The sequence below is a fragment of the Hippopotamus amphibius genome, chromosome 17 (assembly GCF_030028045.1).
Source record: "Hippopotamus amphibius kiboko isolate mHipAmp2 chromosome 17, mHipAmp2.hap2, whole genome shotgun sequence".
Taxonomy (NCBI): Eukaryota; Metazoa; Chordata; class Mammalia; order Artiodactyla; family Hippopotamidae; genus Hippopotamus; species Hippopotamus amphibius.
The window spans coordinates 12,575,151-12,594,418 of record NC_080202.1 but is presented as its reverse complement, the minus strand read 5'-3'; the positions used below and the strand labels follow the sequence as shown (position 1 = coordinate 12,594,418).

The 19,268-nt window shown below is 35.5% G+C and overlaps 1 protein-coding gene across 5 annotated transcripts in view; it reads left to right on the top strand.

Moving 5' to 3' along the window:
• Positions 1-19,268, top strand: part of PAFAH1B1 (platelet activating factor acetylhydrolase 1b regulatory subunit 1) — a 68,989-nt gene that overhangs the window by 36,240 nt on the left and 13,481 nt on the right. For all 5 annotated transcript variants that reach the window (XM_057714387.1, XM_057714389.1, XM_057714390.1 and 2 more), the window contains 3 exons: positions 14,393-14,477; positions 14,772-14,846; positions 15,493-15,699. In XM_057714387.1, coding sequence (XP_057570370.1) covers positions 14,393-14,477; positions 14,772-14,846; positions 15,493-15,699 — 367 coding nt within the window. The remainder of the gene's footprint in view (positions 1-14,392; positions 14,478-14,771; positions 14,847-15,492; positions 15,700-19,268) is intronic.

The following is a 19,268-nucleotide window of genomic DNA, read 5'->3' as shown; positions in this document are numbered from 1 at the left end:
TGGTGAAAATAGTTACAGATTTCAAGTCCAGGTGATTTTCAAGCTTAGACTTTCTGTCAAGTCTTTAAGGACCAGTAATTTCCCAGAGTATGTGGTCTCTTTCAGAATATGGAAAAAAGTGGAAAACTTAGGAGCTCATTTTATGAGGGTAGAATAACCCTGATAGTAATGCTAGGCAAGAGGAAAATAATAAAGAACATTACACACTAATGTTTTATATAAGCTCAGATATAAAGATGTTAAATAATATAACCGCTGACTCCTGTAGCATATGAAAAAAGTTAATCATGGCCAAGTATGAGTTATCCCAAGAATGCAAAGTTTTTTCAATATTTAGAAATCTGTTAGTGTAATCACTATGTGAATAAACAGGAGAAAACATGATCCAGAAAATACAGAAATTGTATTTTTAGGACCCAATCCTGACTGTTAGAAATTTCTTAGAAAATAAGGAATAGGATATTTTCCTTACTTGATTAAGGCTTGTTGCCAGAAATTTACAGCAAACATTAGAAATATCAGGTACATTTCCATTAACGTCTAGAACAAGTTCACAGTTCCTATGTTCCTGCTACCATGTTTAAACTTATATTTGAGATTGTAGCCAATGCAGAGGCAACAAAAAGAATTAGATAAAACTACAGGAAAGGAAGAGACCAAATATTTTTGTAGGTGATAGCATTTACATAGGAAATCCAACAGAATCAACAGTAGAGTGATTGGGTTTAGTATGGCGGCCAGAAACAACATGACATTCAAAAATAAATTGTTTTTGTTATTGGATAGTGTAGTAGAAAATAGAAAAGATTACTTTGCCGCGTTGCTAGTGAAAAATGTGAGTAATGGGAAGGTGTCAGAACTTCCAAATTATTAATAAAGTTAAATAGAGTCCCAATCAAAATCCAAAGAGAATTTTTCATGAATTTGTCCAGCTTGATTTGAAAAGTCACCTGGAAGAGAAAAATGGTTAAGAAAAAATTGTAAAGGATTAATGAGAAAGCAACTAATTGTACCAAATATCCAAACGTTACTATAAAGGTGCTAAGTAAAATATCTGTAGAATAGGCAGATAGATTAGGAGGACAGATAAAATTCAGAGACAGGCCAGTTTAACCATGGTTTTCAGCATGTGATAAAAGTGGCTTTTCACATCAATAGAGAAAAAATATACTGTTCAGCAAAGTGTTAGTACAGCACTTGTACTAAATAAATAAGATAAACTTGAATTCAGATGAAGTAAAAGCCCAAATGTTAAACACATAAAAATTACAGTGTAGAAATGGTAGAGGAAAATACAGGCTTTTCGTAGGAAAAGAATTCCTAAAAAGAACAATGGAATGGCATCTAGAATATATAAAGAAGTCCTGAAAATTGATTTAAAAAAAAAATTATCACAACCAGTAGAAAAATGAGAAAAAGATACTACTAAGGCCATTCACAAACAAAACAAATTTTAAAATTGGCCAGTAAACATGTGAAATAATATTTAACATCTGTAAACAAAACAATGCAGTTTGTTCTTTGAACTGTTGTCCAAAATGAAAATGATGATAACCTTGGCTAGTAAGGGTGTAGCTAACTGGGTTCTCTCAGGTACCCAGTGGATGGACGTATACATTGTTATAATTTCTTTAAAGGTCAGTTTGACATTATCTTTTAAAATATGTTCTTTGACCTAATGGTGTTCTTTATAAAGAGCTCTTTTTAGCACATATGCGAGTATTTCTGTAGGGATAGCTGTGTAAAATTATGGATGTTTATTGCGTTGTTTTTAGTGGTAAGAAACGGGTAACAACCTAGAACAGTCTGTCATTAGGGGCATGTTAAATACAGTACATCCATCCTATGGGATACTGTATAGCAGCTTAAAAATGTGGTATATTTATGTGTATCTACATGTAAAGAGGTGTAAGATCTGTTGTTCAAATAATCTGGTTGCTAAATAAGATGGTATGATAACATTTCTGTTAAACACCTGCACACACAGCTTTGCATTTCTTTTGTGCCTGTATCTGTGTAGATGCACAGATAAAGGCCTGAAAGGATATATGCTAAACTGTTAACAGTGGTTACCTCTGAAGAGAAGAATGAAATTGGATAAAGGTAGAACAAAGATTTGTGACAGTGTTGTTTCAGTATTTTAGAAGGCAAATATATTTATTTTTTGTGTAAATAAAAGTAGGAATTTAATTGATTTTCTTTTAAACGAAGAAACTATGGGTAGTGAATATTCTCTGGCATTATAGGTTGCAGTGGAGAAGCTGCAGGTCAGCCTGTTCCTCTTGCTTTTCTGCCTAGGTATGCATAGGATTTGTTCACTTAGCTTCATGTTCATCAAGCTAGGTTTTGGATATTCTTTACTTTAAGAACATTTTCTCTTATTATATCAATATTTGGTTATATTGTATTATGGTTTTTTTGGATTGACTGACTTATTTTTAGTTTTATGTTACCTTCGGGTTTGGGGGTTTTTTTGAAGATATAGAGTGTTCATCTATAATTGTATGCTGCTTCAGGGGGTTATTCTTCCTCTCTGAAGCATGTTTTTCTCTCTATTTTACTTGCTTTGCTACTTTTCCTCTTCCCTTAAAGTTTGCATGGGTCCTCTGTGGCATTTTTGAGAACAGTTCTGTTTGTGGGGAAGAGTGAGACAAAGCTGGAACAGCTTGAAATTGAGTGTGCTGTCTTAGTACACCTTTCTACCATATTAGTACAGTCTTTTGCCCTTGGGGCGTTTTACCTCTTAGCTTTCCAGGTCCTTCTGAGGTGAGCTAAACTTCTTCAAGTGATCTCACGGCTTTTTTGGATAATGTATTTGTCTCTGTTGGCTAATTCTGGCAGGCGTATGTAAAGCTAATTCTCTTTACCCTTCTCTTAACTCCTGCTTCACCTGGAGACAGCCTTCACTACCCTGAAAATCCCCCGGGCTTACCTGTTTGTCCATCCCTCCTCCCTCTCTCCAAAACCCCTGGCAACCACTACTGATCTTTTTTACTCTCTAGTTTTGCCTTTTCCAGAAAGTTGAAATCATGTGCTTTGAGGCTTTTCAGAATGATTTCTTTCACTTAGCAATGTGCATTTAAGGTTCCTTCATGTCTTTTTGTTACTATGGTATATTTTTAAGCTGTTTTTCTTTTTAAAAAAACTACCCTCTTCAGGTGGTTGAGGTGTTCAAGTTTCTCCTGTGTGTATATTTGAACATTGTATATATTTAGTACTCATTGAAGAGTGGTTCTGACCTGGCCTTAAAAAAAAAAAAAGTAAAGATCTGTACTTCCCTACAGTCTTAAAATTATACATGGGAGTATACTACTACCTGTGTGAATTAGAATCTTCTTAATACTGGGCAACAAAAGCAAAATACATGTATTAAGTGCTGGGACTGAATGAGAATGGGACTAAAATGAGAGAGTGACTATAATTCATATCCTCTCAATTTCAAATTTTTATTTTAAAAATCTATGTATTTTTGTTGACTATAAAAATAAGCATATATTTAAACATAAACTTCTTAATATATTGCTTTTATTTGGCTTATTTTTTTTTTTAATTTTTTATTTTTTGGCTGTGTTGGGTCTTCATTGCTGCACATGGGCTTTCTCTAGTTGCGGGGAACTGGGGCTACTCTTCTTTGCGGTGCACGGGCCCCTCATTGCCATGGCTTCTCTTGTTGCAGAGCACAGGCTTTAGGCATGTGGGCTTCAGTAGTTGCAGCACGTGGGTTCTTTCTGGAGCAGCTCGAACCTGTGGCCCCTGCATTGGCAGGCGGATTCTTAACCACTCTGCCACCTAGGAAGCCCCGGCTTATGTTTTAAGGTTCGTTTAAACTTTAAAAGGTTGATAGTAATGAAACCTGTAACCATATTTCCTTGGGGTGAAAGAGTATGAGGTCTTCTGAGTCTTCGAAGGAATATTAAGTATTCTCAGTTTGTGTTATATTTAATCTTTTTATTCTTTGAAAGTTTTTAATTGAAATATTTCATTCAGTAGAATACATCATATTCTGATCTTTCCAGATAACAAATAATGACTTAACTATACTATAGGAGTATACTGGTATTTTCTTCTGTTGTTAATATTGGACTTGTCAAAACAATAAGCTAGTAAACAAAAACACATGCTTCATTTAAACCAAAATTATAAAATTGCTGAATGTTTAAAAAAATATATTTCAGCATTTGTTGAGAAGAGTGAAATGTAGGTATCACTAAAGATAAAGATGTGGTCATCAATATCAAAATTGTTGATTTTCTGTAGAACTCAAAGTTTTTATTGTGTCATATGACATTTCATTTCACTGAAATGTTTGATTGTATTCTAGAGGATTGTATTAGAAGAGAAGTCGTACTGTAAAAGAGAGGAAGGAAGTGCTACAAATATTATTAAGGAAGTTGAGAAAGTTATATGTTGAGTGGCTCCTATTTTCTATGGGAGGTTGAAGGTCAGCTGAAAGGTGGGAGGCAATTAGGTATTTGAGAGTGTGGAAAGGAGACCAGGGACAGTGAATGGTTCATCAGGCAGCACTGAAATGACAGCCATGTGTTATGATTTGACCCATACCAGTTCTAAAAGCTATAAATCCATTATTAGCTCTATTGTAGGTTATTGACTATTTTGCTGTTCAGTTCAGGATTAAAACTGTGGTCCCTCAACAAATGGAACTTATGTTTAGCAAGGTAATTCTGGGGATGCTTATTGTGAATGTGACCTGATTTTAAGGGATCTTTGCTTTTATGCTTTAGGTCTTGACTTACGATGTTCTTCCTTTATTTAGTTGGTACCCCATGTAATCTTCCTATATGCTTCTGATAAGTAACTCTTTTAAAAATATTGCTTAAACTGCTTTTTCTGTCCTGTCTTTCAGCCATTTATCTCATATCTTAATCTCATATCCAAAATTTGTATCTATTATTTAGATGGATCATTTTTGGATTAATTTTAAGTAATAGTGATTATAGGTATTCTTTTCTTGTTCTCGACTTTAATGCAAACATTTCTAGTGTTTTACCATTAACTAATATTTGTTGGTCGAAGGTTTGAGAGGCTTTTTTTTTGAAATATTGAAAAGAATTTGATCAGATATACATTGAGATCTTCGTCATGTACCGTTCCCATTCCCTTTTTTCTCCTCAGTCCCCTGCCTGTAATGCTTATTGTTTCTTTTCCCTTTAAGGCCCAACTCATATCTTGCCATACTAGGCCATGCAACTTCTTTTTAGTGTCAGTCAGTGATATACATGTGTATCACTGACTTGAAACAACATAATTGGGAGTCTAGCCCAGTTAGTGTGATGTCATAATCACACCTTCATTTACCTTATTGTAAGGTTATTTTAACAGATTAAAAGGGTAAAGAAGAAGGCATAAATAAGGGGAAGGTGCCTTCTGTTTTGTCGTTCCATTACTCAAAAAATTTCGTCTAAATGTGAGAACGAACAACAATAATGCTTTTTTTGTGTGTTCATGTTTTTGGTTTTGCCTTTTTGAAAGAAATCCAACATGGTGTACTTATTTTGGTGTACGGTTTTATTGCTGCTGTGGTATGGAGAGTGAGGGATGGATGTTACCTCACACCCAGATCTCTGCTGAAAAGAAATGGTAACTGACAGGCTAGTATACCAGGCACATGTTCTTTTGCTTAATGATGAAGATAAAGGTCTACTCACCCTGGTTCACCCAAATTTTATTTTCCTTTGCTTCATCATTGCCAGAATAAGGTCTCTTTGTGACCTCTTGCTGTGCTTATACTTGTCCCAAGACTGGTAGTAGTTGAATCCTGGACTACTCTTTTGTAGTAGGTATCTTCATGTGTGATGATGAAGGGTGATCATTGTAACCCGTTGTCAGGGCACATAAGGTTGGAGAGGTATAAGACCTGTGGCCAGGAACTCATCATATCAGTGCTCCCCTTTACCCAGAGACTTAGTGGGTGGCTGTGGCATATTTAAGAGGTCATGTTACCTACCTGTCTGAGACTTGGTTAATGTCCTATGGCAGCAGCTTGTGGAATGACCTGCACTTGAACTTTATTCACATCTTCCCCGGGACTGTGTAGTTCTTGGTGTTTGTCTAAAATGGCATAGCCTGGGGGTGTTGTGAATGTTGTCTTCTAGAGCAGGGCACCGAAGATGATGATGTGCTCTTGTGGGTATGAACTTGCATGCTTGATCCCTCTGGGTCTTCTCATTCTCTTAGTGGTGTGCCCTCCTGCCCCTGCAGACATCCCACAGATATTGGGCCACTGCAGCCTTTTAGAACAATGCACATTAACTCCATTGCTTTCCTAATTCCTGAATATGTGAGATTGTTGTATCTTTTTTAATGGGCCTGGTAAGAAAACATGTTTGTCAGCTTCTGACTTAACTTTGTTTCTCCTCATATAAATAATGAAATTTATTTATAGAATTCCTAGAACATTTTTATTCAACCTTAGAACGCTAGAATACACAGTTTGAAGAAACACTGTTATTGTCATTTTGGTTTCAAAAGACCCAAAGTTTGATTCTCAGCGTCACCATTTATAAGCCAAAAAATTAGTTAAGCTCTGTGAGCCTCATTTTCTTTACCTGTGAAAAACAGCTTCCAACTCAATCTCCTGTAATGCATGTAATTCCATCTGCTTCAGTTTGTATTTGTAAGAGATGCAGGGGACCCTGAAGTATTCTGCTTTTATTGTTGGTGCTGTTCAATCTTTTTAGAGTTGTTTTTGTTTAACTAGCAGTTTATAGCATTTAGAATAACTTTTGAAACTCGTCTCCCTTTATAAGAGTGTGAGGGTGTGTATGGATTGGTAGTGGTGGGGAGTTATGTTATGACTGATAGTACAGTTACAGAAATTAACCTAGGGTTATAAGAACACTGAAGAGAGTGTTGGAAGTCAACTAAAATGCTTAAAATATTATCCTTGTGTTTTAATAAATGTGGAATAGTTTAGAAAAACAAACACAGTCTCATTTGTTATTGTAATAATTTCAAAGGACAGCAGTAGAATGTGTCCAGTGTGTTACTATTCCATATGTAAGCCTGAACTCTGTGTAACCAATTCTGTTTGTTCTCAGATAAAAGTCCTTCATCTCAGTTTGTTCTTTTGATTTTAACCATTTTCTCTGATTCTACATGGGGTTACTGGTTTTGGTTCTACTCAGAATGACCTGTTGCACTTCTGCATGAAAATTTCTTTGATTCTAGTGATAGTTGTTTTTCTTCGTCTCCTAAGGCTTAGTAGACTTATTTAACTTGTGTATGAAGTTTCTTTGAGAGATTATTATAAACTTGTGGTTTGGTGTCCACTCGTTTCCAAGGGGATAAGTCTTCCATCCTAATGACAGTGATGAAAATCAATTCTAGGTCAACAGTTGAAATTAGTAGCAAACTCTAGAAGCACCCTTTAGGCTGTTAGAACCAAGAGATTCTTCAGTCTTATTTATTCTTATTTTAAGTGATGGTGGTACACCTTGCCAGAGTTAGAGGTTCCACATTCTCTGGATCAGATAGTTAGCTTAGATACTGAGTGATGAGGTAACAGGGGCAGTGGTGCCAGAGTTATCTGGCCATGGGAACCTGACTTAAGTATTTTGACTCTGTCAACACCACTCACTCGACTTTGTGGTTAGAAGTGTGACTAAGAGGTCTGACTAAATTGTATTTGATGTGGAAATAAAATTGACTAGACTCTTCTGGAACTGGGTTGTAGACTTTGTACATCATCAGTATGTTGTACTACCCCTAATGGTATCATACTCATATAAACTTCAGTTTTAATTTATTAGCTATATTTTTGTATATATCCCTTGCTCTTTGGTAGTTTAGTATTGTGATATTTTAATGCCATGTAATAGCGCTTTCTTTTTCTAAACTCTTACATGTGATACTGTTATTAACTAAACATTTAACCTTCATTAGATAGCAAGAGAACGCATCCCTGATGTTCTCAAATCTCGCTGCTCCTTCCCAACTCCAGTATTTTACAGTGCTCATTTGAAGCCTTACTGCAGAGTGGAAGACTGAAACTACTTTTAAGTTCTGAAACTTCACTTGCTAAAGTCAGCAGGGACCTCTTAGTAGCCAGATTGCTTGGACACATTTTAGTTTTTAGTTGTCCTCTCTCAAATCTTTGTCGCCTGTTAGCCATTTCCATTTCTTTGAAACTTCCTTCTCCACTGGCTTGCAGACATCTCTTAATTCTTGTACTAGGCTTCCTCACTCCCTACTGGCTTCTTAAATAATTGGTGTCTGTCAAGGTTCCGTCATTTACTTTCTAGTCTCCTTTTTTCTTCCCGTTATATACCTTCTTCTAAAGTGTCTTTCATCACTTAACATGGTTCGAATCACTACTACCAGTTTACTAATTTTCCCAAATCCTTTCCTTACATCAGATGTCTTAAGCTTCTGACTTGTATATTTAATTGCCTCCTGTATCATATATCTTTACTTAAATATCTTATAGCTACTTCAAGTCAGAAGGTTTAAAACTAAACTATAGGGACTTCCTAGGTGGCGCAGTGGTTAAGAATCTGCCTGCCAATGCAGGGGACATGGGTTCGAGCCTTGCCCCAGGAAGATATCACATGCTGCGGAGCATCTAAGCCCGTGTGCCACAACTGTTGAGCCTGCACTCTAGAGTCCATGAGCCACAACTATTGAGCCCATGTGCTGCAACTACTGAAGCCCATGCACCTAGAGCCCGTGCTCTGCAACAAGAGAAGCCACCGCAATGAGGAGCCCGTGCACCACAATGAAGAATAGTCCTCACTCACTACAACTAGAGAAAGCCCCTGTGTAGCAATGAAGACCCAACATAGCCAATAAATTAATTAATTAAAAAAAAACTGAACTATATTCCTGCCCCCCTTTTAATTTATTGATTTATTGGCTGCATTGGGTCTTTGTTGCTGTGCGCAAACTTTCTCTAGTTGCAGCAAGTGGCAGCTACTCTTCATTGTGGTGTGTGTGCTTCTTCTTGCAGTGGCTTCTCTTCGTTGTGGTGTGTGGGCTCTAGGTGCGTGGGCTTCAGTAGTTGTGGCATGTGGGCTCAATAATTGTGTGGTGCACGGGCTTAGTTGCTCCACCTCTCTCCCCCCCTCCCCCCTTTCCCATCCTTCTCTTCTCCTATGTTTCCTGTCCAAGTAAATGTTATTACCATCTATCAGAAACTTGTGAATCAGCTTATTTTCTCCCATCTCCCACATCTAGTCAGTTACCAAAACAAAAGCTTAGTGGTTAAAAGTGTGAGTCATTCTTGGTTTCAAGAATTTGTGCGTAGACCAGTCAGAATGACCATCATTAAAAAGTCTACAAATAACAAATGCTGGAGAGAGTGTGAAGAAAAGGGAACCCTCCTACACTGTTAGTGGGAATGTAAGATGATAAAGCCACTATGGAGAACAGTATGCGGATTCCTTAAAAAACTAAAAATAGAATTACCATATGATCCAGCAATCCTACTCTTGGGCATATACCTGGACAAAACTATAATTCAAAAAGATACATGCACCCCTGTGTTCATAGCAGCACTATTCACAAAAGCCAAACATGGAAACAACCTAAATGTCCATTGACAGATGAATGGATAAAGAAGATGTGGTACGTATATACAATGGAATACTACTTAGCCTAAAAAGGAATAAAATAATGCCATTTGCAGCAACATGGATGCAACTAGAGATTATCATACTAAGTGAAGTAAGTCAGGAAGAGAAAGACAAATACCATATGATATCACTTATATGTGGAATCTAAAATATGGCACAAATAATCCTATATACAAAACAGGAATAGAGATCAGACTTGTGGTTGCCAAGGGGGAGTGGGGTGGGAGAGGGATGGACTGGGAGTTTGGGGGTGGTAGATGCAAACTATTAGGTTTAGAATGGATAAATAACAAGGTTCTACTGTATATATAGCACAGGGAACTATATCCAATCTCCTGGGATAAACCATAATGGAAAAGAATTTTTTTTTTTTTTTATTTATTTTTGGCACACGGGCTTAGTTGCTCCGTGGCATGTGGGATCTTCCTGGAGCTGGGATCGAACCCGTGACCGCTGCATTGGCAGGCGGATTCTTAACCACTGCGCCACCTAGGAAGCCCTGGAAAAGAATTTTTAAAAAAAGAATATATATATATGTATAACTGAGTCACTTTGCTGTACAGCAGAGATTGGCACAACATTGAAAATCAACTATACTTCAGTTTAAAAAGTTTTGTGTGTAGGGCTTTTTTAAATTGTAGTATAGATCCACTTTTAAAACATTTATGAAGAAATACAATATATGGAAATATGAAAACGTAACAGCTCTAGTTAAAGGAGGGAGGTTTTGCGTTCCACCTACTTTACCAGTTTCTTCCCCACCTACTCAGTAAACGTTGATTGGAATTATTATCCTAAATTATTTCACTACTTGCTAGTTTTGTGACCTTGGATAAATCAGTCTGTCAATTATATAATATAGGGGTAATACACTTTTCTACCTAATGTAACAGGATGGTTTTAGGATCAAAAGAGACAGTGAATGTTGTTTTTTAAGTTAGATTTAACATTTTATAAAGAGTATAAATGTAACATACAACTATTTTGAGGTGCTGTTTTTCCACACTTGGAATCACTTATATCTTTCTAATTAATCTCATTTGCCAACAAGCAGCATCTTTTTAAAATATGGATGTTGGGTTAAGCCACATAGACTTTGGAAGTCTTGCAGAAATCTTATAAATTTAACATCTACACTTTCATAAAAGCTGTATAAGCAAAATCAAAGGGCATCAACTTTGTTTTAAGTCAATAAATTCCTACCAAAATGTTTGAAAAGTAAAGGTAGTAAAGGGATGGCATTCATAACTGCTGATAGCAGTATAAACTGGTTACGACCCTGGGGAGCAATTTGACAATAGCTATCAAAATGTCCTAAAAAAAAAATGTTTATTTTTTTGTCTCAGTCAGTTCTTAGACTGCTATAACAAAATATCATAAACTGGGTGGCTTATAAACAACAAAGATTTCTCACAGTTTTAGAGGCTAGGAAGTCCCAAGATCAAGGTACTGGCAGATTTGGTGTCTTGTGAGGGCTCGCTTCCTGGTTCATAGTCTCTCCATAAGGGCATTAACCCCATTTGTGACCTCCTCACATAGGCCCCTCTTCCAAATACCATCACTTAGGATTAGGGTTTCAACACAAGAATTTGGGGGGGGGGCCTCCGGGGGGATACAGATATTCTCTACAGCATCTTTTGACTTGAATGTGAAGCTGTTTGAAAAGCTTTAACTTTATGAATACTTATTTGTAACTTTTTTTTTTTTTTTGGGGGGTACACCAGGTTCAATCATCTGTTTTTATACACATATCCCCGTATTCCCTCCCTTCCTTGACTCCCCCCACCTCGAGTCCCCCCCACCCTCCCTGCCCCAGTCCTCTAACGCATCTTCCATCCTTGAGTTGGACTCCCTTTGTTATACAACAACTTCCCACTGACTATTTTACAGTTGGTAGTATATATATGTCTGTGCTACTCTCTCGCTTCGTCTCAGTTTCCCCTTCACCCCCCGCCCCCTCCCATACCTCGAGTTCTCCTGTAACATTATTTTAAACGGTGAAAAATTGGAAGCAATATTAAAGTCTGGCAATAGATGATTGCTTAAATAAAATTTGGCACATCTTTAGAATGGAATATTTGAATATTAACAACTGTGATATCATAAATGAATATTTACTGACAGATTTTCACAGTGTGTTGAATGAAATCAGCAGATTAAGTTACCTGATTAAAAGCATACATGGTGATGTGAAGATATAGTCAAAGAACATGGTATGAGTGACTGATGCTGAAAAGTTAGTGGTAATCTCAGAATATTGGAATTTTTTTTAATAAGGAAAAAGATTTTACATTTTTCTTAATATTCTTACCTGGTAAAGTGTCACTATTTATCTCTCTTTCCTTTACCAAAAAAAAAAAGTCCACTAAGATAATGATTGTTATAATTTGTACATATGTTACATATACATATTATCTGTTATATGAGTTTCAGAGTTGTAAGCTATGTGTAGTGTGTTCAGACACAGTTCATGCATTAGGGCTTGACCCTGAGGTAGGAGTGGAGCTATGTAGGAACAGTAAATATTTACAAATACTACATATGATTTTTTAACCCTTGATATTTTCCCCTTTATTTGCTTGAAGAAGGAAATAAAGCTAAGAAATAGGTGTCTTTTAGCTTCTTTGTTTCCCTTACTATTTTTTTTCCCTTACCCTTACCAAAGGGTAATTTATTTTTGTTGAAGGTTTGTAATACAGGCTTTGACAGCACAATATTTGATGGAATTACTTTGAGAGAGCCATTGCCTTCCTATTTTGTATTATTTCAGAAGGCCTAGGTAGAACTACTTGGAAATTAGAAAGTAGATTTCAGCTCTGTGTAAAGAATATATTTCTTAATGAATCAAATTATCCATTAGTGGAACAGGGCAGAAGGTAGGGTGCAGCCTGTGATATCAGCAGCATGCAGACACAGACTCACAGTTGTCGACTTAAAAAAAAAAAGCACAACGTGAGAGTTGCAAGTTTTATTTGGGGCAAGATGAGGACTGCAGTCCGGGAGACAGCATCCCAGATAGCACTGAGAGACTGTTCCAGAGAGGCTGGGGGGAAGATCAGTATATATGTGGTTTTGGTGAAAGGGAAAAACATGCAGTCAAGCACATATCGCTTACAGAAGGTTTCTGGTAGTCTTGGTGTAGGTTACTGTTAGTCACGAGGAGCAGGTGTCACCATGAAGGATTTTACTGTTTTTCTAGATATGAGGAGATACAAGAATTGGGCTCGTAAACTTGACTCCTGAAAATATCTATCTAAAGACCTGTTCTGCCAGTTTTTCCCAGAGCACAGTGTGCCTCATTCCAGCTCTGCACGCTGAACACCTTTCCGGGTGTATTGAAAGTCAGCAGCTGCAGCAGCACATGATTTAATCCTTGTAGAGGTAGATGGCGAGTGCCAATTGTAGTTGACACAATAATAGTCAACTGCTAGATTAGGTAAGAATTTACCTAATCCTCAGTCCTCAGGTCCACAAATGTGATGTGCTAATAACCTTGTCTTTCACTAGTTATTGTACTTTAATCTTTGGTGTGCTAATAATTACCTAGAATGAAAGTGTTTGCTCTAATTCCTTATTATCTCTCTGCATTGTTTGTTTTGTTTTTAACATGCCATTGAATTAAAACTTAATCCCACCAATTCTGGAGTGTTTTTATTTAGTGCTAGAGTGTTTTTATTTGCTAAAGCATTAGGTGGGGCAGTAGCATTGACATTTATACAGGGATAATCTAGCAGCATTGTTCATAGTAGTAAAAGCATATGTCTCTCTGTAATGAAATACAATTTTTTTTAAAGAGGCAGATTTACGTCTGATAATGAATGATTGCTGAGATTGAGTTTATGGGATGTGTAAGACATTTATCTGTAGTGTTGTGCAGTTTTGTTTTAAAAACAAGTATTGATTATCTCTAGAAGACTATGCAAGTATATGTAGCTATAGGAAGAGTCTCTGAAAGAATACACAAAACCTGGTAAAGTAGTTGCCTCTGGGATGGAATATTGGGGGTCAGTGGTAGAAACCACATTTTATTGTGTACTTATATATTTAAAGTTTGTTTAACCTTGTGTATGTATTAACTTGTAAATTATTTAAATTAATTTGAAATGCTTTAAAGGCAATACCAAGGAAACAACTATTTCTGTCACAGTGGGATTTAGGCTTAAAAAAATTGAGAAATTGAAATAGGTTGCTTTAGGAGACAGGTAGCTGATTTTCACCTTCAGAGAATATAAGGAGAGCATGAAATTCATCTGCTGATTCAGCTTCTCTAACCTTTGAGTTCTTTCTAATTCTAAATTAAATTCTCATTCTATGATAATTCACTAAGTTTGTAGCTTGTGCCTTTTTTTTCACCCACTCTCATGGTTTAAAGTTGTCTCTAATATTAAAATACTTTCTAATTATAATTTTAGCAAAATAATTCTCTCTACAAAACTAAATTTCATTTGCTAGTCCTTAAGTATCTATAAGAATAAGTAGTAAGGAAAGGCTAAATGTAAACTATAAACATGAACAAAATTAATAATTACTGTCACAAAGTGATAACTAATTATATAAAGCAACACAGAAACATAACTAAAAGCTCAAGAATAATGTTACAATCTTATGGATGTACTATGACAGGGTTAACTATTTTAGAGGCTTTGGGGGGGGGCGTTCCTTTTCTTTTAAAATACTTGTATGATTTGGAAGGTAATACCCTTAAAAGTGTCTTAAGATTTATAAGATTTTAAATAAAATATTCTTTCTTCCAAATAGAAATGAGGTTTTATTAGGAGTCATTTGAATTTGTTTTCTTTCAGAAATCGAGCTATAGCAGATTATCTTCGTTCAAATGGCTATGAAGAAGCATATTCAGTTTTTAAAAAGGAAGCTGAATTAGATATGGTATGTTTGACTTTTTACAGTTATTCATAGTATAGTTAATGAGTGGATTGTACTCAAGTATCAGTTAACAGTCACCTCAGTTATTCACAAATCTTTGGCATTAAACTTGGTATTCACCTTCAAGCGCCGCCCCCCCCCCCCCCCCCCCCCCGCCCCGCTTTGTGTGTGTGTATAATCATGTATTTTTAGTAATGTTTGGGCCTAGAGATTGAATGGTCTGGATGGCTTGAACTATTGTATTCTGCCTTTTTTTTTTTTTTAATGTTCTCTCTCTTTTTTTTTTTTTTCCTTTAGAATGAGGAATTAGATAAGAAATATGCTGGTCTTCTGGAAAAAAAATGGACATCTGTTATTAGATTACAAAAGAAGGTAACTGAGTCTTTTTTCTTTGAAGTTAGTTGTATTCAAAGTATCATATAAACTTTGAAAATATCAACATACAGATCATTGCTGGCAAATGCTAACTTATGTAACCAGGGTTACTGGCTGGGTTGAATCTAACTCAACCCTGACTTCAGGGAATTGGTACTGAAGAACCCATTTATGCGCTTAGATGAGAAGAACACATGGGGCCAGTATGATGCTGGGAAAAGAGCACTAAAGTATGCTCTTACACAGGTCATTTTCATCTGTGACATTTTATTTTAAACTGTAAAGTGAAAGCAATAGATAATATTTTGGTCCTAAAATTTATACTTTTAGTAGGCAAAGTTAGAGTAAAAAGTTCCCTACTCTTCCTGTAATTCGTATTCTGGCACCTTCCCAATTTTTCTTTAAGTTAAAGAGTTAAGACACAATTGTATTGAATTTTTCTCAGTTTTCAGTTTTGTCACACCACTAAGGTTTTGGTGATATATAATATAGGTCATTTTCAATTAAATGTGACAAATGCTTTGTAAATTACTGAAAGTTTATTATGCATATATGGATGCAAAATAAAGACAGTTTTTTAAAATATCAAATATACAATTTTTATCAGAATCTATCTGTACATAACTGTGTGTTCTTTCTTAAGGTTATGGAATTAGAATCAAAGCTAAATGAAGCAAAAGAAGAATTTACGTCAGGTGGACCTCTTGGTCAAAAAAGAGACCCAAAAGAATGGATTCCCCGTCCACCAGAAAAATATGCATTGAGTGGTCATAGGAGTCCAGTCACTCGAGTCATTTTCCATCCTGTGTTCAGTGTTATGGTCTCTGCTTCAGAGGATGCTACAATTAAGGTAGTTTTTTCAAATTTAAAAGACATGCAATTGGATAGTTGTTAGGAGCAACTTTAATGTTAATTGAGTGAAAGAAATCAAAAGATCCTGAAATGAGGACCTAAGCAGAGGAACAGGAGGGCCTCTTTGAAACTGTGTGATTGATTCTAAGCCTGAGAGACAGGCTGCCAAATAAGTTCACCCATTTTCTCATTTGAGAAAATTGGGTGTCACTGATATACCATTGGATAACAGTAGGTCACCCAGTGCTTGAATAACTTTTGTTCTTGAAGAATAAAAGTAAAAGTATGTACTTATAAGCAGAAGTGATAGGTGAAAATAAAGGATTATAAAACCAGTAATTCAGGGGGTGAATATCTTTTGCAAAAGAATTTAAGAGGATTTATTTAAATTGGACTCTCCTTGGTGTATTTAATATATTGGTTTTGATTGCAACTAAACAGTACTCTCTCTGGGGGTGTGGGAATGTAGGAGCTTTTCACTTTATAAATTATGTGTTTCTCTCATTTTTTTTATTTTTCATGATAAGCGTATACATTTTAATATTTTTAATTAGGAAAAAGTTTTTATAATTTCCTTTGATTCAGACACAATACAGTGACAGTTGTATAAACCATGTACAGAAAGACAAAATGTAGTTTTAAAAATATCTATTGGGTCAACTTTAAAATATTACAAATGGAAGTTTTAAAAGTTTTATCTATAACCATACCACATATCTCAACAACTACTAAAAATTCTCCCTTCCATTTAGTCTTTATTAATGTGCACACATGGTGGTTTTGTTAATGAAAGGCATTTGTATTTAGTTTTGTTTCCATTTTTGATTAAACTTATTTTAGAAATACTTTTCTTTGTTTCTAATGAATCATCATTTTTAATGATTTTAAATGGATCTTTTTACTTATATGTGAAGACTTGGTAGGGTAGTTAATGGTCAAGAGCACAAGCTCTGGGTTCAAGTTCTTAATGATTTATGTGACATGAGCAAATGAACTTCTTGTGCCTTTCTTTTCTCATCTGTAAAATGAAGATTATTAGTACCTGTGTCAGAGGCTTTGGGGAGGATTAAATGAGTTAATACATGGAAATTGCTTAAAAGAGTGCTGGCTAGATGCTAAAGGAATACTCAGTGTCAGCAGTGTCTCAGCACATAACACATCTTCCCTTGGATTTTTATTTCCAGTCATCTGCTGTCATAAGTAATATTCTATTCATTGTTATACATAAGTCTTTCTCTTTTCCTTGTGTATTTTGTGGAATGAAAAGAGACCTGTTCCTACTCCGGTGGTTTTCACTCTTCAATTACGGTAAAGCTAGGTGGTTTCTAAATGATGATTGTGATAGAATTACTTTCCAAAAAACTCAGAGGAGCACACAAAAACAAAATTTTTTGTAATTTTGTGACTGTTGTGGGCAAAGTGCTTGATATGTTTAAGGCTCAAATTTCTGATTTGTTGGAAGGGGGATTAAAAATATCTGTGTTATGAGATTCTTTTGCTTAAAATGAAGTAATGTATACATAATATATTATAACTACAGTGTTTGGTGGATAGATGGTAAGGCCTCAGTAAACTGTAGGTAATGTTATAGTTATTGATAACAAAATTAAAATTTTATTAAATAATTTCTCTTGTGCATCTAATAGATAGAACAGGTTCCTTTTAGAGTCATTCATTTACATCATCAACATTTGAACTGTAATAATTTAAGAAAAAATGGTGGAAGATGGATATTTGGAATAGCTCATGACGGCATTTTTAATTGCATCATTTAAATTTTTGAAACATTTTTTCTGGTTGTCATTTAGAATTTGTTCTTTAATATTAAGAAAAATGAACAACAGACAAAACTGAAAAATACGTTCAACTAATAAAGCAGATGGATCGCCAACTTTAATATATAGAGTTCAAACAGATATGGAAAACAGTAACATCTCAGTAGAAAAATGGACTATAGGGTATGAACAGACAATTCATAGAGGAAGAAAAAGTGGCTAACCAACAATAGAGTTTTGGCCTCACTACTAACAGTAGAAGAAATGCATGCAAATTAAAATATGTGTCAAATCTGCGAAGATATTTTACTTTTTAAATGAGAATTCCCAGAGGTGATAAAAATTTGATGAAGCAGGCATTCCCATTACATTTGATACACTCTTATAGGAGAACAATTTAGCAGAGTATATGAAGGGCTAAAAAGCCTACACTTTTTGACTCAAAATTCTTTTTCACCATCACTGTCTGATGTTAAGTATTGCAAAATGAGGACAGATATTTTTCAGTATTCAAAGGTTTCACCCTAATGTTTTCTATAATGAAAAAATTTTCCTTTTGTTTAGAAAATAATAGGAATTACTTTTAAAAGAATGTTTGCTAACAAGTTTTTAATGGCATGGAAAAATCCTTATAAGATGCAAAGGGAAAACATGATGATGAAGTATATACACAGTTACTATACTTTTTAAAAAAGAGCATAGAAAAAAATGGAAAAACCATGCCATTGGTAGGATATTAGGTATTTTTTTTGCCTTTATATCAGTACATTATATTTTTTATCATGAGCATTTTATAATCATACAAAAGGTAAATATCAAGTAAAGAAAAATTAACTTTCATTAATTCCTGACATTTATAAACACTAAAATGCCCTGTTTGCTTATCATTTATGAAGAGACACAGTTCATATTCTGGGTATATTTATTTTAGAAGAAAATGCTTCAGTATTTATGTATATATGTATGTATGTATTTATGGCTGTGTTGGGTCTTGGTTGCTGTGGCGCAGGCTTCCTCTGGTTGCAGCGAGCAGTGGGCTACTCTTCATTGCAGTGTGTGGCCTTCTTATTACAGTGGCTTCTTTTGTTGCAGAGCACTGGCTCTAGGTGCGTGGGCTTCAGTAGTTGCAGCATACGAGCTCAGTAGTTGTGGTTTGCAGGCTCTAGAGTGCAGGCTCAGTAGTTGTGGTGCACGGGCTTAGTTGCTCTGTGGCACGTGGGATCTTCCCAGACCAGGGATTGAACTCATGTCCCCTGCATTGGCAGGTGGATTCTTAACCACTCTGCCACCAGGGAGGTCCCCAGTGTTCTTCAATGAATGCATGGAAAGTTAGTTAACTGAAATGGGAGTGAACTTCAAGGTCACACCTTATTTATTTTCAGTATGTAAAGTATTCGTGTGAACTTGATGTCAAAATGAAAAAATTAGATATCAAAATGAGTAAAGAAAGATATTACAAAAAAGGAAAACTGTAGACCTATATAATACCATTCATGAACATAAATGCAAAATCGTTAACAAATTATAAGCAAATTGAATCCATCAATTCATAAAGAGGGTAGTTAGTATGTCATAACCAAATAGGGTTTATCCCAGAATGCAGGCTTGGTTCTACATTTGAAAATCAGTGTGAGAGACCATATCAACAAAAAAAAAAATAGGTTCAGAAAAAGCATTTGACAAAATTCCAACATCCATTCATGATAAAAACTCTGAACAAGCTAGGAAGGGAGCTTCTTTAGCCTGGTAAAAGGTAAAGGTATCTGGAAAACCTACAGTGGACATAATACTT